Source organism: Bombina bombina, chromosome 8 (assembly GCF_027579735.1).
Source record: "Bombina bombina isolate aBomBom1 chromosome 8, aBomBom1.pri, whole genome shotgun sequence".
NCBI classification, from domain to species: Eukaryota; Metazoa; Chordata; class Amphibia; order Anura; family Bombinatoridae; genus Bombina; species Bombina bombina.
In genome coordinates, this window is record NC_069506.1 from 291,745,726 (window position 1) to 291,773,138 (window position 27,413).

The 27,413-nt window shown below is 40.2% G+C and overlaps 1 protein-coding gene across 2 annotated transcripts in view; it reads left to right on the forward strand.

The window, feature by feature from the left end:
- Positions 1-5,277: 5,277 nt before the first annotated feature.
- The window catches only part of LOC128639200 (F-box only protein 44), a 60,181-nt gene continuing 38,045 nt past the window's right edge, over positions 5,278-27,413 (forward strand). Inside the window, exons 1-3 of one of the 2 annotated variants that reach the window (XM_053691454.1) lie at positions 5,278-5,326; positions 13,867-14,144; positions 19,319-19,445. In XM_053691454.1, coding sequence (XP_053547429.1) covers positions 13,886-14,144; positions 19,319-19,445 — 386 coding nt within the window. In that variant the 5' untranslated portion in view covers positions 5,278-5,326; positions 13,867-13,885. Of the gene's footprint in view, positions 5,332-13,866; positions 14,145-19,318; positions 19,446-27,413 lie in introns of both variants that reach the window. The other variant, XM_053691455.1, reaches the window with a different exon arrangement.

Below are 27,413 nucleotides of genomic sequence, written 5' to 3' on the forward strand. Positions count from 1 at the left end.
TCTTTTAATCATTAAAACACAAACTTTTCTACCACATACTTTTACCAGTCCATCTATCAGTATTCCTATACCCCTCTTACATGCAGCTCTTGTGTCTGTATTTTAGTGCTGCTGGAGTGACCAACAATCTTTGCTCATGTGCCCCACCTTTCCACATTTGAAACATTTTATTCTTTTACCCCTTGCACTCTTTTTCTTATTTTTTTTTGCTCTTTTTCTTCCCTTACTGGGAGATTTAATTTTAAGTTTTTAATTTATTTTTGATCATCCTCTAGTAAAGCCTTTAACGACTCACACTGTCTTTTTACTGCCTCAGTATTCCATTTAAAATATGCTTTCCACCCTTCTGATGTAGGGTTGTTCTTTTTTTAAACCTCTATTAAAACATTACTTAGGGCAGTGTTTTTCAACCAGTGTGCCATGAGAGATCCTCAGGTGTGCCACGGCAGACTGACAACAGTGTGACATATTTTTTAAACTTTGCTTGTTTTTTACTCCCAGTGCAGGGGTAGTTTGTAGGAGGCATGGCATAACAGCACAATACATACAGTATGTGTGTGTTTGTGTGTGTGTGTATATATATATGCTGTATTAGGCTACAATGTGTGATTTTTTTAAAATTTTGGGATGGTGGTGTGCCACAGGATTTTTCAATGTAAAAAAGTGTGCCACGGCAGAAAAAAGGTTAAAAATCACTGACTTAGGGTATTTATTTTATCTAGGTTCCAAGAGCCACCCTCTGGCCTTTGTTTTGAGTTAGTCTGGGCCATTTAGTATGATACATATCAAAAAAGAGCATGGTGTTGATTCATATATTCTGCTGGGGAACCCTTTGGCCATTTATGATTAGTGGAACAGCCTTTAGAGCAGTGATTTTTAACCTTTTTTTTGCCGTGGCACACTTTTTTACATTAAAAAATCCTGTGGCACACCACCATCCCAAAATTTTAAAAAAATCACACATTGTAGCCTAATACAGCATATATATATATATACACATACACACAAACACACACATACTGTATGAATTATGCTGTTATGCCATGCCTCCTACAAACTACCCCTGCACTGGGAGTAAAAAACAAGCAAAGTTTAAAAAATATGTCACACTGTTTTCAGTCTGCCGTGGCACACCTGAGGATCTCTCACGGCACACTGGTTGAAAAACACTGCTTTAGAGGAACTATGTTCCATTTTAAATTGACTTTTTACTTTTTACTATTTTTTTTAAAATATTTTTTAAATGTCACTTGGGGTTTTTACTTACAATTAACACAAATTCTTAAAAACTAAAACAACAAAAAACAACAAAACAGAACAAAAGAGAATTGTATTGTATCAGGGGAACCTCCACCCCAACCTGGCAACACTACCTCACATGTTTGCCCTCAAAGGAACATTATACACTCATTTTTTCTTTGCATAAATGTTTTGTAGATTATCTTTTTATATAGCCCATAAAGTTGTTGTTGTTTTTTTTTTAATTTATAGTTTTGCTTATTTTCAAATAACACTGCTCTGACTTTCAGACTCCCCACAATTTTATGAGAATACCATCAGTTACCTACTCCAACTTGCTCCTGTTTATGCCCTTTTCAACAGAGCAAACTGAGAGCTCTGAGTAAGTTTTTAAACAGTTTTATATTTTATTTTTATATCAGTACCTGTGCATCTTATTCTTTATAGTAGTGTCTATTACATGCAGTTAAATGAAAATGAGTGTATATGAGTGTATACTGTCCCCTTAAATGACTGCTGCAGTCTTACGTCTACCCAGGATTGCCCCTTCCTAAGATTAACAATATTTTCTTCACTGGGAATACTATCAGTGCTCACACAAAAAATAAAGCTGTCTAATCAGGACTTATCCAAGAGGTTTTCCTAAACATATAATCAGAACAGGTAACTATGTGTCCTTTTAGGGTGTCTGCCAGGTCACAGTTTCGGATATAGGTTTGTCACAGTTCCCCTTGCATTCAAACACTGACTGGTTAATGTATGGTGGGACTTGCAGTCAGGTTGGGGCGGCTAGAACTGTAAACCCAGTTTCCTAATCCCAGTTGCCTTTAAATAGACACCCTCCTAGGTCACAAGTTTTAACTTTTTTACAAAAACAATTTACACAATACAACACATAACATTAATAAATCAATAAACAAAGCCTCTTAAAATAGCGTCACCCAGAACGCCAAACAGCTCTGACCCCTTACCCAGAGACACTCAATTACTGTTAAACTAAAAACAAAAATGTTCTTTCCATTCAGAAGACCGGTCTTAATTGAGTGTCCCTGGAGCAGAAAGTCTTTGCCACTTGGACTGCTTTCTGAGATTTTGCCATCCGGCCGACTACGCCATGTGTTGGTGATATACTCACCCTGGACTGAATAACTCCTTCAGACCAAGACAGGTTAAAAATAGTTTGTTTATTGATTACACACTGCAGTATGGAGAGAAACAATACAAAGTTTTCTCTGAGGGGGTCAGTCCCCTTCCCAGGTATTTATAAATTCCACATCTAGGCTATTTACACTTTATGATTAGCTAGCTAAAAAAATGCAAGGGTTTTAACAAATATGGTTACAACATAAGTAAATAACAGTTCTACACTTAAGAATTGTGTTTGACAATACATAAAAAAACAAAGGTCAGGGATGAACTAGATACATTCCCAATGTTTTCAATGAGTTGTGTACATACATTCATATATTTGGCATATCAAGATAACCAGGATTTAAATATTTACTGATACTAGCTGGAATGAAAGGACTTAAACAAGGATAGAAAAAGATTAGATTGAGAAAAAAATAAAACAGACACACTGCTACATTTTATAGTCCCAATAAACCAGTGTGGCCTCTCCTGACTAATAATGCCCGCATACAAATTAACCCATTCAGACCTCACAAGGCACTGCAAAAAACAGAGACAGATATTGCCTATTATTTTCAACAACAGGTTACTGCTGATCTGTGTCTGTGCTGCAGTATTTGTATGTGTATACAGGTTACTGCTGATCTGTGTCTGTGCTGCAGTATGTGTGTGTGTATACAGGCTACTGTTGATCTGTGTCTGTGCTGCAGTATGTGTGTGTGTATACAGGCTACTGTTGATCTGTGTCTGTGCTGCAGTGTGTGTATACAGACTGCTGATCTGTGTCTGTGCTGCAGTATGTGTTTGTATACAGGCTACTGCTGATCTGTGTCTGTGATGCAGTGTGTGTGTGTGTGTGTATACAGACTGCTGATCTGTGTCAGTGCTGCAGTATGTGTGTGTGTGTATAGGCTACTGCTGATCTGTGTCTGTGCTGCAGTATGTGTGTGTGTGTGTACAGGCTACTGCTGATCTGTGTCTGTGCTGCAGTGTGTGTGTGTGCGTATACAGACTACTGATCTGTGTCTGTGCTGCAGTATGTGTGTGTATACAGGCTACTGCTGATCTGTGTCTGTGATGCTGTATGTGTGTGTAACTGTGTATACAGGCTACTGCTGATCTGTGTCTGTGCTGCAGTATGTGTGTGTGTATACAGGCTACTGGTGATCCGTGTTTGTGCTGCCCTATGTGTCTTTGTGTATACAGGCTATTGATGATTAGTGATGTCGCAAACCGAAAAAATTGGGTTCGCGAACGGCAAACGCGAACTTCCATAAAAGTTTGCGAACGGGCGAACCGGGCGAACCGCCATAGACTTCAATAGGCAGGCGAAAGTCTGCCAGTACTAAAATAAAAGGTTTTTAAAAAAAAATTTATAGCATATTTACATATGCTGTGGTGTAGCATCCCCCCTTAGCCCCCAACCTCCCTGATCCCCCCCAAAACAGCTATCTAACCCTCCCCATCTGCCTTGGCGGCCATCTTGGGTACTGGCAGCTGTCTGCTATTATTTCACAGTCAAAAAAATTTTTTTTTAAATGTACACTACTATTACACCAGATATGAGTGGTGGCACTGGGCAAGTGAGCACAGTATACGCTTTGAGCCTGACACACACACTGGCAGGCAGGCAACTGCAATTAGATTACACAGGGGAAAAAAAAAAAGCAGACTGATGTTCTAGCCCTAAAAAGGGCTTTTTGGGGTGCTGTCCTTACAGCAAAGATCAGATGAGTCCTTCAGGACTGTAGTGGACACTGAATACACTAGCCTAGCTATCGATTTCCCTATTAAATCAGCAGCAGCTACACTGTCCCTCCTCTCACTAAGAATGCAGCTTCCAAATGAATCTAAAATGGATGCTGTCCAGGAGGTGGGAGGGTCTGGGAGGGAGTGTCTGCCGCTGATTGGCTGTAATGTGTCTGCTGACTGTGAGGTAAAGGGTCAAAGTTTACTCAATGATGACGAATAGGGTGCGGATCGAACATCGCATATGTTCGCCCGCCGAGGCGAACGCGAACATGCTATGTTCGCCGGGAACTATTCGCTGGCGAACTATTCGCGACATCACTATTGCTGATCTGTGTATGTGCTGCCGTATGTTTGTGTATACAGGCAGTGCTGCAGTATGTGTTCAAAAAAAAAATGTAAATACTCACACTGGAATTCTGTGTTTAACCCCAATCATGCAAAGAAAGTTAAACACATAAATAAAATCATAAGCCATAGAAACTGGTTTATATTATTCCAACTATAATCAAAACTCGACCAATTCAGACTAATGATATGTTTATAAGTTAGATCACTTGTAGAAATAATAATTGTCATTGTGTAATGCAGAATAGGATTTTATGATAACATTAAAAAATGGATATTCCAATTGTTTTTTTAGGATTTGGTATACAGAGTGTCTAGAGAATATGAGAACATAAGGAGATCTGCAAGCTCAACCCATTTTGATGGGTTGTGAGGTCAAAGAATAAAACCAGCTATTTCACATACAAAATTAAACCTAAAGAAGCAAGTTCTCATCTGTTTTTTACTCTGCTGCTGGTTTTACAGTCATTGGAAACATATTTAAGTGAAAACTATTTTACAGTATACTGTCCCTTTAAGCAATAAAAAGTACCATTTACATAAGGCAGTTTATGGGTGGGTGTTTAGTGGTGTAATGTGCCAATCTATATGCTTAAGTAATCTATGGTATTATTAACCTTTGAAGATGTTCCTCTCTGTGATTGGCTGCAGGAGAGTTTATAAACTGCTCGTGCAGCACATTACAGATGGTTTGATGTAGGCTTGGCACTGTGTACAGCAGAAACCTTTGATATTGGCACTGCACTGCCACTCCCACATGATGCTGTCAGTAGTAAGGGGAGTGACCGGTTTCCTTCTGGGTAATTTGTAGTACTTCCTTTTTTCACTTCATCAGTAAGGTGGACAGTTCCTGCTTATGGTATTGTAAATGCTCCTTAATATCTCTTTCCTGCTAGTAATTCAGTCCTATTAAGTCTGTTTAAGCCATTTGTATTGTACACACATGGCCATTTGTTAAATTGAAACATTAATAGCAATTGTTTCAAAATACTGCTTTGTCCCTTAAACATGTAAAGTGCTGTTAAATGCAGATTACTTATGATGTCTTTTTTACTTTGCTCTTATTTTTTATCTATGTATAATTTAATATTGCAAGGGTTAATGAGTAGCTAACTCGGGGAGAATTCTGCACAGCTGTGTATCCGGGTGAGGTAGGAAATTACAGCCACTATCTGTCCTGAGTAGTGTGTGCACATCTGGTGATTTATAACTGATGCAATAAATTCTGGATTTTTACTTTATTATTGGCACGTCGTATATTAAAGGGACATTCAAGTCAAAAATAAAACTTTTTTTATTCAGATAGAGCAGCAATTTTAAACAACTTTCCAATTTACTTCCATTAGCAAAATGTCCACAGTCTTTTTATATTTACACTTTTTTATTCACCCGCTTCTACTGAGCATGTGCAGGAATTCACAGAATATACATATATGCATGTGTGATTGGCTGATGGCTGTCACATGGTACGTAGTGGAAATAGACATAACTGAAATGTATATGAACAAAAATGTACTACTCATTTGAAGTTCAGACTAAGGGCTATTGCATTGTCTTGCTATCATGTATTTGATGTTTATGCAAATCTACTGTTTTTATATTAGTCTCTACACTTCTATTGAGGGTCTATTTGTGCAGAGAAGGCATTTAGGGGATAACACAGAGTTTGAAAAGTTTCATATCTATCCCCATATTGGTACTTATAGACTGTATCACATATTCATCACAGCGGTGATTCCGGTGTTGTTTTCTGCACTGTACTTTGTGGGGCCAGATTGTTTACTTGTATCAAGGAATCAACCTAGAGCCTTAGTTTATATCAAAAATGTTTCCCTCATCGAGGACAGCAGAACCAATTAACTCGTATATGGATGGTGTCATTTAACTCTTTAGTTTCACTGATGCGATCTCATTGTTGGTTTACAAGATTCTGAAATCTAACCAATAGTAGCTGCATTTACAGTCTTTTGCTTGAGTCTTAACATGATACAGCTTTGTTTTTATTTGCTCTACTGGGAGCTTGCTTAACACATGGGTGAGCCAATGACAAGAGGTAAAAATGTGCAGCCACTAATCCGCAGCTAGCTCTCAGCTCATGAGCCTACCTAGATATACTTTTCAACAAATGAAACTAAGAGAGTGAAGCCAATTAGATAATAGAAGTGAATTGGAAAGTTGTTTAAAATTGTTCTATCTGAATCATGAAAGAAAATTTGGGGGTTTAATGTCTCTTGTGAGTATTTTCAATTTGGTGCACATCCGATTCAAAACTTGTTACAGTATCGAGATCCTCCTTTGCACAGAATAACATTGGGAAGTGAGTGCGGTTTGGATGCTGGACCACCTGCAGACTTGCACGGCAAGAAGAAATTTGTTTTATATAATGTCACAGTTGCTTGGGGATTTTTGTCAGTAATTATGGAATACTATTAATTGTACACATCTTGTTTACTGGGAGCTAAGTCATTTAAAGGGACATGAACTCTAATATTTTTCTTTCATGATTCAGAAAGACGTTACAGATTTAAACAACTTTCCAATTCAGTTATCTAATTTGTTTGGTATTCTTTATTGAAGCAGCAGCATTGCATTACTGGGATCTAATTCTCACATTGGGTGAGCCAATACGTATATGTGCAGTCACCAATCAGCAGCTCCTGAGCCTACCTAGGTAGGCTTTTCAACAAAGGATACCAAGAGAACAAACAAATGAGATAATAGAAGTAAGACATATATACAGTATAAGTGCATTGCAGTTAAGTAGATGAAAACATATTTATGCAATATTCATATTTAATAGTGTTATACTGTGTATTTACTGTAAATATTTCACATTCCAATGTTCTGCACATAGCATTTAGGATATATATATATATATATATATATATATATATATATATATATATATATATATATATATATATATATATATATATATATATAAAAACGTGTGCGTATATATAGATGTATACAGTATCTCACAAAAGTGAGTACACCCCTCACATTTTTATAAATATTTTATTATATCTTTTCATATGACAACACTGAAGAAATGATACTTCGCTACAATGTAAAGTAGTGAGTGTACAGCTGTATAACAGTGTAAATTTGCTGTCCCTTCAAAATAACTCAATACACAGCCATTAATGTCTAAACTGTTGGCAAAAAAAGTGAGTACACCCCTAAGTGGAAATGTCCAAATTGGGCCCAATGAGCTATTTTCCCCTCCCGGTGTCATGTGACTTGTTAGTGTTACAAGGTCTCAGGTGTGAATGGGGAGCATTTGTGTTAAATTTTGTGTTATCACTCTCACACTCTCTCATACACACCTCATGGCAAAGAACTCTCTGAGGATCTGAAATTTTTTTTTATTGCTCTACATAAAGATGGCCTAGGCTATAAGAAGATTGCCAAGATCCTGAAACTGAGCTGCAGCACGATGAGCAAGACCATACAGCGGTTTCACAGGACATGTTCCACTCAGAAAAGGCCTCGCCATGGTCGACTAAAGATCTTGATTTTATGTTGAGTCTCGAGAATAGGGACACCTGAGATGGCTGGATCCAATCTAATGGCTTGCGCTACTGGCTCTATGGAGAGGGCAAATAAGAGCGGTGAAAGGGGGCACCCCTGTCTAGTCCCATTGGAGATCTCAAAAAGGCCAGACTGGAAACCCACACCCTTGACTTTAGCTGACGGATTGGAGTATAGGGCCTGTATCGCGAATATAAATTCATTTGGAAGCATAAATGTTCGCTGCATCTCCCATAAGTATTCCCAGCTCACCCTGTCAAAGGCCTTTTCGGCGTCTAATGACAGGGCAAGCAGAGGCACATCCGTCTTAGCTGCCTCAAGCAAGATGTCCAATACCCGTCTCGTAGCGTCTGGACCCTCTCTCTGGGGGATAAAGCCCACCTGATCGGGATGGACCAAGATTGGGACTATCTTAGCCAGGCGACGAGCTATGATTTTGGCGTATAATTTGGTATCTAAATTAAGCAATGAGATGGGGTGACAACTCCCGCAATCTGATGAATCTTTGCCTGGTTTGAGGATGGTAGTGATTGTGGCTTCTAAATATTCTTTGCGGAAGCACCCGTTATGCTTCACTTCGTTAAAGGTTCTACATAAGATGGGGGCGATAATGGGGTCGAAGGTTTTGTAGAATTGTCCAGTGAAGCCGTCTGGGCCCGGGGATTTTACTACTTTAAGTTCTTTTATACTAAAGCGCACTTCGTCAAGCGTAATCGGGGCAATAAGATCCTACGCTGTTTCTTGGGGTAGAGAAGGGAGGCTTTAAGATTTCCGGAATGAGCGGATTTCTACTAAGGAAAGTAATTGGTTAGGTTCGCTAGCCTCTAAGTTGTAGAGTTTGGAGTAAAATTCCTTAAAGGCCTCTCCAATCTCTCTCGGGGAAGACACCGGACCATATTTTGTGTTTATGCGAGTTATTTTACTCTGAGCTGCCCGGTTCCTGAGTTTCGTTGCTAAGAGTGAGGAGGCCTTATTACTTTTATAGTAGTATATCTGTTTAAGTTTTTCAAGATTGGTTTGTGTTTTCTGGAATTCAAGTGTTCTGATCTGTCGTACTACTACTGTGAGTTGAGAGTTAAGTGTCGCAGAGTAGGAATTAGAGAGTTGGATTCTGAGGGATCTAAGTCGACAGTTTAGTGAAGCCAGTAATTCTCCCCGTGTTCTCTGTAGTTGTGATGCTTTAGCAATGTAGTGTCCCCTAAGAAAAGCCTTAAGTGAGGCCCATAAGACCTCTGAGGTAACATGTGATGTGTCGTTTAGGGTGAGAAAATCAGAAATAGCCTCTTGAGTTTCTAGTTGAAGAGTGGGGTGGGTGACTAAAAAGTCTTTAAAGGGACAGTCAAGTCCAAAAAAAACTTTCATTTTTCAAATAGGGCATGCAATTTTAAACAACTTTCCAATTTACTTTTATCAACAATTTTGCTTTGTTCTCTTGGTATTCTAGTTGAAAGCAAACCTAGGAAGGTGCATATGATAATTTCTAAGCCCTTGAAGACCGCCCCTATTTTATTTACTTTTCACAGCAGGGGAGAGCAAGCTCATGTAAGCCATATAGATAGCATTGTGATCACGTCTGTGGCTAGTGGCAGACACTGCACTAATTGGCTAAAATGCAACTATATGCAAAATAACTAAAAGTCATGTGATTAGGGGTGGTCAGAAGATGCTTAGATACAAGTTAGTCACAGAAGTAAAAAGTGTATTAATATGACAGTGTTGGTTTTGCAAAAAACTGGGGAATGGGTAATAAAGGGATTATCTATCTTTTTAAACAACAAAAATTCTGGTGTTGACTGTCCCTTTAAGTCGCCATGAGGGGGGGGGTGAATGTGTGAGAGGTGAGGGCCTATTGTTATTAACAGGGAATCGTGGTCAGACCATGACACAGGAGATATCCTGGCATAAGTGACATGATCCAAGGCGCGGGAGCTTAGAAAGAAAAAATCTATGTGATTGTAGGATTTATGTAGGGGGAGTAGAACGTGAACTCTTTGTCTGTAGGGTGGAGGGCTCTCCAGACATCGTATAAGTCATATTGATTAAACAATTTTTGAAATTGAAACAGAGAGGGGTGAATAGATCTCTCAGATAGGGAAATCTTAGGTCCCATTCTGTCTAACCAAGGGTCCCATATTAAATTGAAGTCTCCTCCAAATATCAGTTCCCCCTGCTTGACTGCTGACACTGAGCTCAAAAGTTATCTAAGGAACTTAATTTGTCTCGTATTAGGGACATAGGCATTTACAAGGGTAACTAGTTTGTTGTTTAATCTGCAAACCAGGATTATAAATCTGGCTTGTGGATCCTGTTCTATGAATATAGGTTCGTATATGAGAAGGGAGTTAATAAGGATCGCAACCCCTCTATATTTGAATATATAGGGGGCGGCAATTACTACTGGAAACTTCTTTTAGCATTGTGGGAAATCTGTGTTTGTTAACCAATGCGTCTCTTGAATATAAGATACATCTACTCTGGAGCGTTGGAGCATATTCAGTAGGAGGCTACACTTAGTAGGGGAGTTAAGGCCCTGAGAGTTGAGTGTCAAAAACGTATTTGTGCCATGATCGGGAGGAGCGAGGAAAGGAGAGAAAAAAAAAAACAAAAAAAAAACAAGGGGAATAAATGTAAATCAAACTACAAGAGTAGATAGTTCAAATAATGGAGAATGTTAAGTAATAAAAGAGCTGGGGGGGGGGGAGTTCAGCGGACGAGAGCCATTCGAAAATAGTTGAGGAGATGGAGGGGGCGGAGTTCAAAATGGAATTTATATGCAGTGCTCTTGGGGGTGCACTGGATGTTATATGTTTATGGTGGGGGTCTATACAAAACTGGGGTTAAGAAATTTATATAGGTGAATGCTTTAGTGAAAGGAAAAGACTCGGAGAGACAAGCCGAGTAGGAGTAAAAGCTACTGACTAAGTGAGGTGGAGGGGGTGCAGGGGGGAGGAGGGGAGGGATCTCCACCTGGAGTGAATCTGTTCTATGATCCTAGTTGAAATGGGAGGGGGGATAGGAGAGTATCTGACTTCAATATAGTATACATTAGTGCAAGAAAAGGAAAACGGCAGTATCACAGGTAAAATATGTTCTTATAGTATAACATAGCAAATAAACATGTAAAAACAAACAACCCAATACAAAGAACAATTTAAGTAGTGCATTGTGTTATGAGGGCCTCATGAAGGGTACAGTTACAGAAAGGTCTGAAGTAGAAGGGAGTCTCCATAACATTTACATTGGTATCTTCTAACAAATGTGTGGAGGAGATAAGATATTGTGCTCGTCCCTGAGGTGAGTAGACACTATGACGTTACCAAATGTCCATAGTTCTGTCAAAATAGTCCAAGTAAGATGAGAGCAATGGGTATATCCTCATTTATTGAGAGGGAGTAAGATAATGCCTGGGGGGAACGAGAGGAAAGGAAAAGAGCATAGTGTCTAATAGACGCATTGTACTGTATCAAACTTGCAACTCCAAAAATCAGGTGTCATCATTAGATAGCGGAATATCTTTCCTCTTAGTTTGGTAGCTGAAAGTTTGTGGTAGGGGGTGCCATGCTGGAGCATTGAGTTTCTCTGGATTATTAGTAGGATCTTTCGGTTGATTTGGAGGGTTAAGTAGTTTTAAGGACTGTAAGAGCTTGGTCTCCTGGTCTGGCGTGGAGATGGAGTAGGAGCGGTCCTCTATTTGAAAATAGAGCTTGACAGGAAATCCCCAGCGATATTTTATATTATTCTGGCGAAGACATTGGGTAACCTGTTGAAAGGAACACCTCCTGGATAAGGTGTGCGTTGAGAGGTCTGGGAACATTTGGATGGTTTGGAAAGGATCTTTTAGGTTTTTATTCTGGAACAATGCTCTGAGAATCCTTTAAAGGAGTATTAGTGTAGCCTATTACGTCTCTTGGTGATCCTGAGGATGAATTTCTCGGGCGGATGGCCCGGTGGGCTCTATCCATAGTAGCTTCTTGATCTTTTATGGGGCCCAGAAGTTAACAGAATAGATCCAGTAGGTATTTGGAGAGGTCTGGGGTTCCGACGTCTTCAGGGATACCACATATCCGGAGGTTGTTACGGCGCGACCTGTCCTCCAGGTCCCATTAACTATGGGTTATACGCCAACAGCATGATGGAGTCCCGTCGGAGCATTCACAGTCCTATGCTGCAGTTTTTCTTCTGTCTTCGTTGATCAGGGATCTCACTATCTCCGGACTTAGGTAGAGTGAGGCAGACAAATGTAGCTCAATTAGGTAGGAGTGGTGGTTAAGGGGGAGATCTAATAGATATCAGAAGTTTGGCGCCAAACTGGGTCCAGCGAAAAGCCGAAATTCTCCCGCTACTGAGGGTGTCACTGAAAAGTTTGTAGTTTGTACTCTGTGCAATCTTCTTCTTTTCAGCCCCTTTGCCAAAGTGGGTACGAATGTAGGGATGATGTGGCTGAGGGTAGAAGGGTAAAGAAAACTGGAAATATGCACTATTTGGCACCTGGTCCACGGAGCTATTCTTAAGTGCAGCCACCCGGTATCTTGGCAAGCTCCGCCCCCCTTTTTTCCACTTTTTATTGTTCCATAGACTTCTATGGGGAAATAGGTTATTTTGCACGCAATATTGTAAGTTCAGCTTTTTATGCTTGTTGGGTTAGTTCCCGAGTGAAAAAAGTTTACTTTCAACTCATAATTCGAGGGCAGTTAGCGCTTGAGTGGGACCATTAAATAATGCTCCACTTGTAATCTGGCCCTATATGTCTGTGTCAGCCTCAGACCAGATAATTATGTCTGTAGCTCCCAATGTACCAGCTAATGCTGATGTGAGATCTCCGATCAGATGCTCAGTGCCTGTATGCTAAATGAATGCCAGCGTCAGCCCTCAGATAAGGTAGCTGCCATTGTGTGATCATGTCCCTATAACTAGGTGTATGCGTACTCTGTCTTCTGTAGGTGCATGAACTGGCCAAAGACTAGCTGCGAGCAGTGAATGAAAGACCCTCATGCCGATGTCTTGGGGTCACTCCTAACACAGATCTTTCATTCACTCCCACATCCAGTCTTTGGACAAATCCTGTTATTTCCATTTTAAAGGGAATAAAACCCAAAATGTTTTTCATGATTTAGATAGAGCAGCAACTTTCTAATTTGTTAAGTTCTCTTTGTATTCTTTGTTGAAAAGTATACCTAGGTAGGCTTAGAAGCTGCTGATTGGGGGCTGTACATAAATTCCTCTTGTAATAGGCTTTCAGCTAGCTCCGAGTAGTGAATCACAGATCCTTTAAAAAAGGATACCAAGAGAATAAAGCAAATTAGGTAATAGAATTAAACTGGAAAAAATGGTTTGCTCTATTTTAATCATAAAAGAAACCTTTTGGGTTTCATGTCGCTTTAAAAAAATCTTCATAATTTGTCACTTCCTCGAACAAGACAAAACTACGTTATTTACCACAGTGATCACCTGGCAATACAGACATAAATTTATATATATATTTTAAGAGAGGAACTTGTCTGCTAGAAAAAATAACATTATGGTTCTCTAGACATAACAGAATGTTTTATTGAGCACATAATGTCCCATTTCCAAGCAAATTCCCTTTATACTTTGTAAGGAATACCTCCCATATAAAAGGAATACCTCCCATGTATAAAGAATACTTCCTACATATTGGCAATACCTCCCATGCATAGGGAATAACTCCCATGTATAAGGAATACTTCCTACATATTGGGAAATACTTAGTGCTGCAGAATATGTTGGAGCTCTACAAATACCTGATGATAATAATAAATAATAATACCTCCCATGTATAGGGCATACCTCCCATGTATAGGGCATACCTCCCATGTATCACATTGAGTTTCTGTTTTCCTACAGTGCCTGAATTCAGCACAAGATGCTCAGCATCTGTGATCTTCCTGAAGACACCCTGATGGAAGTGCTTTACCATTTATCGTGCAACGACCTTGTGCTGCGCTGTAGGCTTGTCTGTACGCAATGGAAAGACATTATTGACTCCTCCATTCTCTGGAAAAGAAAATGTCTGCGTCAGGGATACATCTCAAAGAAATGTATAAAAGATCCTCCGGACTGGAAAATGTTGTACTATATCTGTCATTTTAAACACAATTTGCTTAAGAATCCAAGTGCAGAAGGTGAGTGTCTGAAGACAGTCTGCAGTAGCTTAAAGGGACAGAAAGTAAATAGGATTACAATGCACTTTCCAAAACTGTTTAATAGGCTGTCACCCGTAGCCCCCCCCCCCCCCCGTCATATACAAGCGCCTGAACCTACCCTATAAAGGGACACAAAACCCAAAATTTTGCTTTCATGATTCTGATACACATAGAGTATAAGTTTGCACAACTGGAAGCTAGCTGAACACATCAGGTGAGCCAATAACAGGAGGCATATATGTACACCCAGTAGTGCATTGTTGCTCCTGAGCCTACCTGGGTATTAACAAAGGATACAAAGAGAACAAAGCAATTTAGATAATAGAAGTACATAGGAAAGTTATTTAACTTTATATACTATATTTGAATCATAAAAGTCTAGTTTTGACATCATTTTTGTGTTAGTGTCACAGCTATGACTAGGGTTTGTGTTAGTGTCACAGCTATGACTAGGGTTTGTGTTAGTGTCACAGCTATGACTAGGGTTTGTGTTAGTGTCAGAGCTATGACTAGGGTTTGTGTTAGTGTCACAGCTATGACTAGGGTTTGTGTTGGTGTCACAGCTATGACTAGGGTTTGTGTTAGTGTCACAGCTATGACTAGGGTTTGTGTTAGTGTCACAGCTATGACTAGGGCTTGTGTTAGTGTCACAGCTATGACTAGGGCTTGTGTTAGTGTCACAGCTATGACTAGGGTTTGTGTTAGTGTCAGAGCTATGACTAGGGTTTGTGTTAGTGTCACAGCTATGACTAGGGTTTGTGTTGGTGTCACAGCTATGACTAGGGTTTGTGTTGGTGTCACAGCTATGACTAGGGTTTGTGTTAGTGTCACAGCTATGACTAGGGTTTGTGTTGGTGTCACAGCTATGACTAGGGTTTATGTTAGTGTCACAGCTATGACTACGGTTTGTGTTAGTGTCAGAGCTATGACTAGGGTTTGTGTTAGTGTCACAGCTATGACTAGGGTTTGTGTTAGTGTCAGAGCTATGACTAGGGTTTGTGTTAGTGTCACAGCTATGACTAGGGTTTGTGTTGGTGTCACAGCTATGACTAGGGTTTATGTTAGTGTCACAGCTATGACTATGGTTTGTGTTAGTGTCAGAGCTATGACTAGGGTTTGTTTTAGTGTCACAGCTATGACTAGGGGTTGTGTTAGGGTTTGTGTTAGTGTCACAGCTATTATTATGGTTTGTGCTAGTGTCAGAGCTTTAACTAGGGTTTGTGTTAGTGTCACAGCTATGACTAGGGTTTGTGTTAGTGTCACAGCTGTGACTAGGGTTTGTGTGGGTGTCAGAGCTATGACTAGGGTTTGTGTGGGTGTCAGAGCTATGACTAGGGTTTGTGTTAGTGTCACAGCTATAATTAGGGGTTGTGTTAGTGTCAGAGCTATGACTAGGGTGTTTGTGTGGGTGTCAGAGCTATGACTAGGGTTTGTGTTAGGGTTTGTGTTAGTGTCACAGCTATTATTAGGGTTTGTGTTAGTGTCACAGCTACGACTAGGGTTTGTGTTAGTGTCAGAGCTATGACTAGGGTTTATGTTAGTGTCACAGCTATAATTAGGGGTTGTGTGGGTGTCAGAGCTATGACTAGGGTTTGTGTTAGGGTTTGTGTTAGTGTCACAGCTATTATTATGGTTTGTGTTAGTGTCAGAGCTTTAACTAGGGTTTGTGTTAGTGTCACAGCTATGACTAGGGTTTGTGTTAGGGTTTGTGTTAGTGTCACAGCTATTATTAGGGTTTGTGTTAGTGTCAGAGCTATGACTACGGTTTGTGTTAGTGTCACAGCTATGACTAGGGTTTGTGTTAGTGTCAGTGCTATGACTAGGGTTTGTGTTAGTGTCAGAGCTATGACTAGGGTTTGTGTTAGTGTCACAGCTATGACTAGGGTTTATGTTAGTGTCACAGCTATGACTAGGGTTTGTGTTAGTGTCACAGCTATGACTAATGTTTGTGTTAGTGTTAGAGCTATGACTAGGGTTTGTGTTAGTGTCACAGCTATAATTAGGGGTTGTGTTAGTGTCAGAGCTATGACTAGGGTTTGTGTGGGTGTCAGAGCTATGACTAGGGTTTGTGTTAGGGTTTGTGTTTGTGTCACAGCTATTATTAGGGTTTGTGTTAGTGTCAGAGCTATGACTAGGGTTTGTTTTAGTGTCACAGCTATGACTAGGGGTTGTGTTAGTGTCAGAGCTATGACTAGGGGTTGTGTTAGTGTCAGAGCTATGACTAGGGTTTGTGTGGGTGTCAGAGCTATGACTAGGGTTTGTGTTAGGGTTTGTTTTAGTGTCACATCTATTATTAGGGTTTGTGTTAGTGTCACAGCTATGACTTGGGTTTGTGTTAGTGTCACAGCTATGACTACGGTTTGTGTTAGTGTCACAGCTATGACTAGGGTTTGTGTTAGTGTCACAGCTATGGCTAGGGTTTGTGTTAGTATCAGAGCTATGACTAGGGTTTGTGTTAGTGTCATAGCTATGGCTAGGGTTTGTGTTAGTGTCACAGCTATGACTACGGTTTGTGTTAGTGTCACAGCTATGACTACGGTTTGTGTTAGTGTCACAGCTATGACTACGGTTTGTGTTAGTGTCAGAGCTATGACTAGGGTTTGTGTGGGTGTCAGAGCTATGACTAGGGTTTGTGTTAGGGTTTGTGTTAATGTCACAGCTATTATTATGGTTTGTGTTAGTGTCAGAGCTATGACTAGGGTTTGTGTTAGTGTCACAGCTATGACTAGGGTTTGTGTGGGTGTCAGAGCTATGACTAGGGTTTGTTTTAGTGTCACAGCTATAATTAGGGGTTGTGTTAGTGTCAGAGCTATGACTAGGGTTTGTGTGGGTGTCAGAGCTATGACTAGGATTTGTGTTAGGGTTTGTTTTAGTGTCACAGCTATTATTAGGGTTTGTGTTCGTGTCAGAGCTATGACTAGGGTTTGTGTTAGTGTCACAGCTATGACTACAGTTTGTGTTAGTGTCAGAGCTATGACTAGGGTTTGTGTTGGTGTCAGAGCTATGACTAGGGTTTGTGTTGGTGTCAGAGCTATGACTAGGGTTTGTGTTAGTGTCAGAGCTATGACTAGGGTTTGTGTTAGTGTCAGAGCTATGACTAGGGTTTGTGTTAGTGTCAGAGCTATGACTAGGGTTTGTGTTAGTGTCAGAGCTATGACTAGGGTTTGTGTTAGTGTCACAGATATAATTAGGGGTTGTGTTAGTGTCAGAGCTATGACTAGGGTTTGTGTTGGTGTCAGAGCTATGACTAGGGTTTGTGTTAGTGTCACAGCTATGACTACAGTTTGTGTTAGTGTCAGAGCTATGACTAGGGTTTGTGTTAGTGTCACAGATATAATTAGGGTTTGTGTTGGTGTCAGAGCTATGACTAGGGTTTGTGTTGGTGTCAGAGCTATGACTAGGGTTTGTGTTGGTGTCAGAGCTATGACTAGGGTTTGTGTTGGTGTCAGAGCTATGACTAGGGTTTGTGTTGGTGTCAGAGCTATGACTAGGGTTTGTGTTGGTGTCAGAGCTATGACTAGGGTTTGTGTTAGGGTTTGTGTTAGTGTCACAGCTATTATTAGGGTTTGTGTTAGTGTCACAGCTATTATTAGGGTTTGTGTTAGTGTCAGAGCTATGACTAGGGTTTGTGTTAGTGTCACAGCTATGACTAGGGTTTGTGTTAGTGTCATAGCTATGACTACGGTTTGTGTTAGTGTCAAAGCTATGACTAGAGTTTGTGTTAGTGTCAGAGCTATGACTAGGGTTTGTGTTAGTGTCACAGCTATGGCTATGGTTTGTGTTAGTGTCACAGCTATGGCTAGCGTTTGTGTTAGTGTCACAGCTATGACTAGGGTCTGTGTTAGTGTCACAGCTATGACTAGGGTCTGTGTTAGTGTCACAGCTATGACTAGGGTCTGTGTTAGTGTCACAGCTATGACTAGGGTCTGTGTTAGTGTCACAGCCATGACTAGGGTCTGTGTTAGTGTCTGAGATATGACTAGGGTTTGTGTTAAAGGGACATGAAGTGTGTTAGAGCATTTATTATTGCCCTGTTGCTTTTAACTGGAAAAAGGATGAAATTGCCTCTCTGCAATTAGTAGTTGTTTGCTCCTCATATAGTGAAACCTTCACCACCACTTGTCAATGAGAAGTGTACTCAAGGGCCTATAGTGCAATCAGCTAAGATAAAATACAGTTTAAAAAACAATCAAACAATGTATTGCACAATTATTTATTTTGCCTCATTTATCTGCTTCATTACATTACCCATTTAAAGTGAAAGTCAACCCTAGCGTTTATGAAACGCTAGGATTGACTATTGAAACAAATAAAGGGGACTTTCATTCATGAAGTATAAGATACTTCATGTAGAAAGCTCCTTTATTTGTTTCAAGCAATCACTGTTCTTAGCTGCTACAACAGCCCATGGCAGATCGCTCTTTGGCTTGAGAGGTGACGTTTTTACCTCTTAGCCAATAACCGTGCAGTAAATACGGCTTGGCGGCCATGGGAGCCGAATTTATTGCACTGCTGTTCGCTAAGAGGTGAAAACGTCACCTCTTAGAAAAATATTTTTTTTTGCCATGGGCTGCTGTAGCAGCTAAGAAAGGTGATCGATTGAAACAAATAAAGGAGCATTCTACACAAAGTGTCTTATACTTCATGAATGAAAGTCCCCTTTATTTGTTTAAATAGTCAATCCTAGCATTTCACAAATGCTAGGATTGACTTTCACTTTAACTGTGCTTTATTTTATTAACCATTTAACTGTGCTTCATTTTATCAACCATTAAACTGTGCTTCATGCCATTAACCATTTAACTATGCTTTATTTTATTAACCATTTAACTGTGCTTCATGGCATTAACCATTTAACTGTGCTTCATGGCATTAACCATTTAACTATATTTTATTTTATTAACCATCTAACTTTGCTCTGTTACAATAACCATTTAATAGGGATACAGTTTTCTGTTTATCATCCATATAAAGCAGCAGTGTCTGACCTTGTAAGGTCACATTCAATACATTTTGCTAATAGGACCTGGGAATACAGTTTAAGCAGGTAGTGACCTCTGTATTTTTTATTATGTACATTTGTTTAGCAGGTCTCCACATAGAACTATTATACTTAACAATAATTTACTTTTTTTTTCGGTCTCATCATGTAGACGAATTCGACTGTTGGGAAAAAATTTCAGATGGAGGGGATTGTTGGAGGGTGGAAGATTTACCTGGAGATCACGGCAAAGCGTTCCCTGGTGACCAAGTAAAGAAGTACTTTGTAACATCCTATGGGTAGAAAAGAATTTATTTATTTTAAACTCTGCATTTTATAGCAAGACGGGAGGCTTTATATTTTGCATCAAATCTTTACTGAATTCTAAACAGCAGCAAAGAAAACTGAACAGAAAATTTGCATAAAAGTTTCAACAGTGCAGCACCAATCAGCACACAGATAATGTATAAGAATCCTAACAGGAACTTCCTTTTTTTCTTTGCTGCTTCGAGACAGCAGGTCACCTATATTTTTTTCTCTCCACTAATCTATTGCTAATAGTTGTTAATATATTTTGTTTTATGTATTGCTTGTTTTCCTTGCCTTTATCCTGATCTCTGGATCAGTTATAAAGCCGTTTATTTTTCGTTTTCACTTAATTTAACCGTCAGTGTTTAATTTTCTTTTTGAGATTCTTCGTTTACCTTTTTCTTTTGATCTGAAGGTGTAATTCATTGGTGACAGTGGCGTCTTACCTGTAGTAATCGAGCGTCCTTACCGATCCAATCACTTTCTCCTTCTGACTCTCACGGTCACAGGAAGGACTGCCCCTCCTGCCTGGTGGGCTAATTGTGTGTGCATGTATGTATGTCAGGAATGTGCACTCATAGGAGGCAGTGCCTACCCTGCCATATGTGGCCAAAGCTTAATTAAATTTTAATTAAAACAAAAAAAAAAGTAAAAAAATATATATTTCCCCCAATGTAATGCTATGGAGAGGCAGATACAGGAACGCCTCTCTCCATTGCAGTACATGGGTCAAAGGAAAAGCTGTGCTGCAGCGCCACCTGTGTTCTGTCAATATATTAGCAGCAAAAATTGGGACCAATAGGAGGCACCCCTCTTGATGCCTACTAGCAAGTGAAGGATATATAGATTAATCAGAAGGAGGATGCCGTGAGCAGGGTCATGTGACACAACTGGAAGCTGAGGTAACCTAAGAACAGATAACACCAAGCAGAAGAGTAAAGTAGTATTCTACATCTCTTGTGATTCACAAATTGTGTTCAGATACAGCTCATTAACAAGAGGGGGACAGTAAGTGAGCATAACCCAATACTGACAGGAAGTCAAAGGGTCAATTCAAATTTAAATCCATAATTTAAAACCCAGCGTTTGAAGTTAAGTGTGCAGTGTCCACATTATTTAAATTAAAGTTTTTGACATTGAATATTGCTAAGCCTCCCTTTTTCATGGTTATTTGATTTAATTAGGTACAAACTCCATATATGTTATGTCTGTTCAGTCAGAGGGTGCAGTATCTATTTTTATTTTTCTGTGTCTCCATTTATTTAAAGACTGCTGTTAACTTGTAATTCACACACAAATCAATTGAAAGCTATTGCATTGTGTTTTTAATATGTGCTGCTTTTATACAAGTTTATATTAATAAAAAGGAGATAATGACTCATTTAAAAAATATAGGTAATTATTGCAGTTAAATGTTTTTAGAAATAATGCCACTGTAAAGTAACTGGTTAAACACATAGAGCAAACTTTTCTAGTTATTTATATTTTGAGACTTAGCATCAACTGTTATTGGCCCCATGTCAGCAAATCAAATTAGTTTTTGAAAGGAACATGAAAGTTATAATTACATTTCCATCATTCAGATAGAAATTGCACACAAAAAATAAATAAATAAACTTTCTATTTTACTTTTATTATTATGTACTTCATTCTTTTGGTATCCTTTGGTGTCCTTTGTTGAAGAGCATACCTAAGCTAAGTGTGATGTGCATGTGCGTTTCTTGAACACCATATTGCAGCAGCTGTGTTGGCAGTATTGATAACTTGTCCTTTGTGTAAAACTTGTATGGTAAATTATTTCTATTTTTACAATACAGTAGTGAGTAGAGAAGAGATTGTGAATCATTCTAATTGTTTAGTAACTGGCACTGTGCCACAGAATTGTGTGTGGGTGTCAGTGAGCAGAGTATGTGTGCTTTATTCTCCAGGTAATCAATACATTTCCGATGAGCTGGTGCTTTAGTGCAGTGTTTCTCAACAATGGTCCTCAAGTACCCCAACAGGCCAGGTTTTCATTATAGCTGAATCAGTGCACAGGTGAAGTAATCGGCTGATCAGTAACTCAGTGGTTACTAACATGCTCTCACCCATCACCTGATTATGTCACCTGTGCACTGGTTCAGCTATAATTTAAACCTGCCCTGTTGGGGGTACTTGCGGCCCTCTGTACATGTTTTTCTCCGTTGTATCATATCTAGTGCCTCACCAGCCTCTGACCTCACTGCACAGTATTTTAATAGTAATGAGCATATTCAGCATGAATATATGTTGTTTTGCACATTAAGAAAACCTTCGTTCTATCAAGTTGGTATTTTGTTTTAAACTTAACACAGGTAATGACACCTATGGGTAATCTACATTGTATACAATTACCTTGGTTACTGTCACCATGCCAACTCGACGCACAAACACTATCAAATATTTATTTGACACATTTTTAGGTATTTGTGGCAATGTTCCACATGTTTGTTTATTTGAAGTTCTCTACACTAGTATGTCACATAAGAATGTTCAAACATGTAGATTGAATAAGTTTATGAATAAGTTTATGATTATATATTGGGACCGAAAACCGGAAGTGATGTAATGAAACTTCCGGTTTCGGACAGCACTGTGGAACGCAAGATGCGTTCCAAGCTCGAAATATTGGCGCACTTTTTTGGAGAGGCACTAAGGTTGGTGTGATTTAATTTGTATGAAACACTATAAATGAGTTGTATTTTGTCTATTTTGTATGCTGATGAAGGGGTTGTGAACCCCGAAAACGTTCCATTAAATTGGTTTTTTGAAGAAGCCCTGAGAGTGCATTCTCTTGTTTCTTTTATATATATATATATATATATATATATAAAATTAATATATGTAATTAGACTGGCACCAGAAATATGCATATTATCCTGATTCTTGTTCACCTGTATTGCTAAGTGTTAACAGGTAGACAGTGCTTGGAGAGATAAATAATTTAAATACAAAACTTCAAAACAGAACAAACTACTAGCTACAGGGTAGGGGGAGTGACCCAGAGTTCCATCCCCTATCCTGCGTAGTTCAGTATATCCTTACCCAGCACAAACCTTCTCGGATTCAAATATTTATAAATCAAAACAATAACGGTGATAAATCAGCTTAACTAACAGATATTTATTAATAAACACATTGCCACAAGCAGAAAAGATAACAAAATACCATATCCACTAGACAAAGTTAATAATGGGTACCCATAACATTCAATAGGGAGCTCCCTGTTAGTTGTATATCCAGAGTTGAATGACTCATTCAAATGTATCCTCTGTTTCTCACATCCACTGTGTATAGTTATTCCCACTTGTTATGGCCTGTTAGTAAATGTTTTCATAGTGCACCCCCACGGCTGTTGTCATGGTTGCTTACAACTGTTAGTGTAATTAGCTCCCAGTTCTCTTGTGAGCTGCTGGTGCAACGCCGCCCCCTGCAGATTTGCAGCCAATCGGCTGCCAGCAGGGGGTGTCAATCAACCCGATCGTACTCCATCGGGTTGAATTGTGGCGATCTCTGTCCGCCTCCTCAGAGCAGACGGACAGGTTATGGAGCAGTGGTCTTTAGACCACTGCTCCAGAAACAAGGGCCATCAAGCTCCATTCGGAGTTTGATAGATATGCCCCCATGTCAGGAGCGCTGCTATAAGACTGTGACACTTGAGAGGCTGTGTTCTGTTCCACAGCATGGATCCTGGAGGTAAGATCATTTAAATCTTTACACATAAAACGCTAAAACAGGGTCACAGTGTGGCTTCTTTATACCTTGATAAGATCCAGGTTTAATATCCTCTAAAGGGGATTTATTGAACAGTTGGGGTTAATTAATCAGTTTATTAATTATTTACATTCATACATGTTTTTCCTGGGCTTATAAACTGTGTGTTTTTTGGCTGGAACAAACAGGTTTCACTTTTAAGTTTCACTTTCGTTTTGAAAGTCTTGCACAGCTCCTTTTACTTGCTGTACTTGTAACAACAGGGGAAGTACTGACTTGCACTCCAAGTGGACGGGTGTGGTCTAGGTTCATTTCCTCCATTCCGGCTGAGACTTGAACCTGAGGAAAGCGTTTCCTTTGTTAACTGTCTGGGTCTAGGAGGTTGAGTGCCCCAGCCATTGGGAGTATAAAAGTGCAGTTTTCTATAATAAAAAACGTTTTTATTTGTGTCCTTCTGTGGGTATAACCTGAGCTATGGAGGACATGTTAGAAGGTACTCCTTCTGTACTAAATCATACATGTTTATATTGTGAGGAGGCCATGGTTTTCCCGCTTACTCAATTATGTTCCACATTCCTTAACACCGTTATAAAGTCTAAGCAGGAAGACAAGTCTGCTAAGGCTATTAGTCCCTCTGAGCCGTCTACCTCTCAGGACTCAGCGTCCCGTGAGATTACTACCCTTGCTACCTTATCCACTGCACATGCAGTTCCCCGTAGCACATCTAATCCTCCATCCGGAGGGGGCCTTCTTCCTGCAGACTTTGCCGTGCAGTTACAAACAGTGATGTCTGCGGCCCTCAGTGCATAACCTCGCTCTAACAAACAAAAGAGAAAGGTTAAACATAGCTCTTCTGACCCGGACTCATCTAAATATTTATCGGATTTAGCTATTATGTCCCAGTTATCTAATGATGAGTTAACTCATAGCTTCAGAGGGTAAACTTTCTGGGTTGGAGTCCTTAGCGTCTAAGCCTCCTGCTGTGGAGGAACCTCCCTTTAGATTTAAAATTGAGCACTTGTGTTTTTATTAAAGGAGGTTCTGTCTACGTTAGAGGTTCCAAAGGCCACGCTGCCTGAAGAACCTACGATACCTAAATTAGACAGAGTTTACGAAGACTGGAAGGTTCCTTTGATTTTTCCTGTGCTGGTTAAGATGGCCAACATTTATTAAGAATGAATGGGAAAGAATTGGTTCTTCCTTTTCCCCCTCGTTTACTTTTAAAAAGTTGTTTCCAGTCCTGGACTCTCAACTGGATTTGTGGGGCTCCATTCCTAAGGTGGATGGTGCTATCTCTACGCTTGCTAAACATACTACTATACCTCTTGAGGATAGTTCTTTAGTCAGATAGCTGGTAGATAAGAAAATGGAAATCTTTCTGAAAAAGATGTTTCAACATACAGGATTTCTGTTTCAACCGGCAGCTGCAGTTGATGGAGCGGCTACCTACTGGTGCAACTTTGTCGGAACTCAATGAGGTGGAGTCTCCCCTCGAGGATATTCAAGACAGAATTAAAGCGCTGAGAATTGCTAATTCTTTTATCTGTGATGCAAACATGCAAATTATTCGCCTAAATGCAAAGGCCTCAGGCTTTGCGGTCCTAGCCCGCCTCGCGCTCTGGTTGAAGTCTTGGTCTGTGGATATGACTTTTAAGTCCAGACTCCTTTCTCTTCCCTTCAAGTGAAATATTTTATTTGGTCCAGGTTTGGAATCCATTATTTCTACGGTTACCGGAGGAAAGGGTGCCTTCCTACCGCAAGATAAGACGAACAAGTCTAGGGGACTGCAATCTTCTAATTTTCATTCCTTTTGTTCTGACAAATCCCAACGACAACAATCCTCCTCCAAGCCCGGGCAACCTAAGAGTACTGGGAAGCCGACTCAGCTCTGGAATAAAGCCAAGCAAAATAAGAAGCCCGCCGAAAACAAGGTTGGATTGTGTAGGGGAAGACTGTCTGTCTCTTTTTTTTCAGATGCCTGGTTCAAGGACGTACAGGATCTGTGGGTCCTGGAGGTGGTATCTCAGGGATACAAGATAGGCTTCAAATCTTTTCCGCCAAGGGACAGATTCCTTCTCTTGAATCTGTCTGCCAGACCAGAAAAGAGTGATGCCTTTCTACGGTGCATTCGGGATCTATCCTCCTTAGGAGTTGTTGTCCCAGTGTCTATCGAAGAAAGAGGTTTGGGGTGTTATTCAAACCTTTTCATGGCCCCAAAGAAGGAAGGAACTTTCCGCCCAATTCTGGGCCTAAAGTGCTTAAACAAATTTCTCAGTGTCCCTTCCTTCAAGATGTAGACAATAAGGTCCATCCTTCCTTTGATTCAGGAAGGCCAGTTTATGAGAACTATAGATCTGAAGGACGCTTACCTTCATTTTGCAATCCACAGGGAACACTTTCAGTTCCTGAGGTTTGCATTCCTGGACCAGCACTTCCAGTGCATTGCCCTTCCGTTTGGCCTAGCTTCTGTTCCAAGAATCTTTAAGAAGTTTCTGGGGGCTCTTCTAGCCGTTGCCAGAATTTAGGGTATTGCAGTAACCCATACTTGGATGATATTCTGGTGCAAGCACCATCCTTTCATCTTGCGGAAGATTTCTCGGGGGCCCTTCTCAGTCTTCTTCGATCACATGGAAGGAAGATAAACTTGGGAAAGAGTTCTCTTATCCCAAGTGCCAGGATGGAATTCCTGGGTACTATAATAGACTCCAGATCCATGAGGATATTTCTAACAGACCAGATACGGTGCAAGCTAACTTCAGCATGTCTTGCCCTCCGGATTTCCTTGAGTCCCTCTGTGGCTCAGTGTATGGAGGTGATTTGTCTCATGGTTTCCTGCATGGACATGCCAGGTTCCATCTCAGACCTTTACAACTGTGCATGCTGAGGCAGTGGAACAGCGATCATTCAGATCTGTTTCAACAGATTGTATTAGATAGCTGGTCGAGAGAATCTCTCTCTTGATGGCTCTGTCCAGATCATTATTCCCGAGGGACATGCTTCTTAAGACCATCCTGGGAGATTGTGACTACGGACGCAAGCCTATCCAGATGGGGAGCTGTTTTGGGTGCCAGGAAGGCACATGGGTTGTGGACTCAGGAGTCCTCCCTCCTGATCAATATTTTGGAACTACGGGAAATCTTCAAGGCCTTGAAGGCTTGGCCACTTCTGGGTTCGTCCCAGTTTATAGATTCCAAACAGACAATATAACCTCTGTGGCTACTTACATAAACCTTCAGGGGGGAAAGAGAAGTTCCTTGTCAATGAAAGAAGTATCTCAGATTCTGGAGTGGGCAGGGGCCCACAGCTGTTAGCTGGGTATGGAGAAATGGAAGTTGGATTTTCTCAGCAGGCAATCCTTCCATTCAGGGGAATGGTCTCTCCATCCCAAAGTGTTTGCAGAGATATGCAGCTAGTGGGGGACGCCGGAGATAGATCTCATGGCGTCCCGTCTCAATTCCAAGCTACCCAGGTATGGGTCACGGTCGAGGGATACCAAGTTGATCTAATAGATGCACTAGCAGTGCCCTGGAGGTTCAAGCTCATATATCTTTTTCCTTCATTACCGCTTCTTCCTCTAGTGGTGGCCCGCATCAAGCAGGAGCTGGTTTCAGTAATCCTGATTGCTCCAACGTGGCTGCGAAGGAGGTGGTTTACGGATCTAGTGGGGATGTCCTCATCTCCTCTGTGGAAGTTACCTTATTGCAGAGATATATATACATATACACATACACACACACACATAAGTGGGAATTTATGCTTTAAATCCAGCGAGTGTGGTCCTCCTTTCATTTCATGTGCAACTTTATACCGTCACCCTGGTAGATGTTGTTGTTGTTGTTGTAGTGAGAGTGCAGTCCTTTTTGGAAAAAATAAAATAAAATAATATATATATATATATATATCCTCCGTGTGTGTCTGCACTCCCAATGCTGTGTAGTCATCAACCAGGGTGCAAAGTCAAACAAGTATACAGTCTATATCCAATAAAGGACTGCACTCACTGGATTTAGTTTCAGAAACCTTCAAATCTTTATTGTGGTAACGTTTCGGGGTTCGCAGACCCCTTCCTCAGACCAGACAACAGTGCAAGTGAACAAAGTGTGCAATATATAGCACTAGCCCCACCCATCACAAACATCAAAATTGCGCCAAAAATCCATCACCATGGTAACACACAAACAAGGCCCCATGACCATACCACCAGAAAACACAATCAAAATACAAAA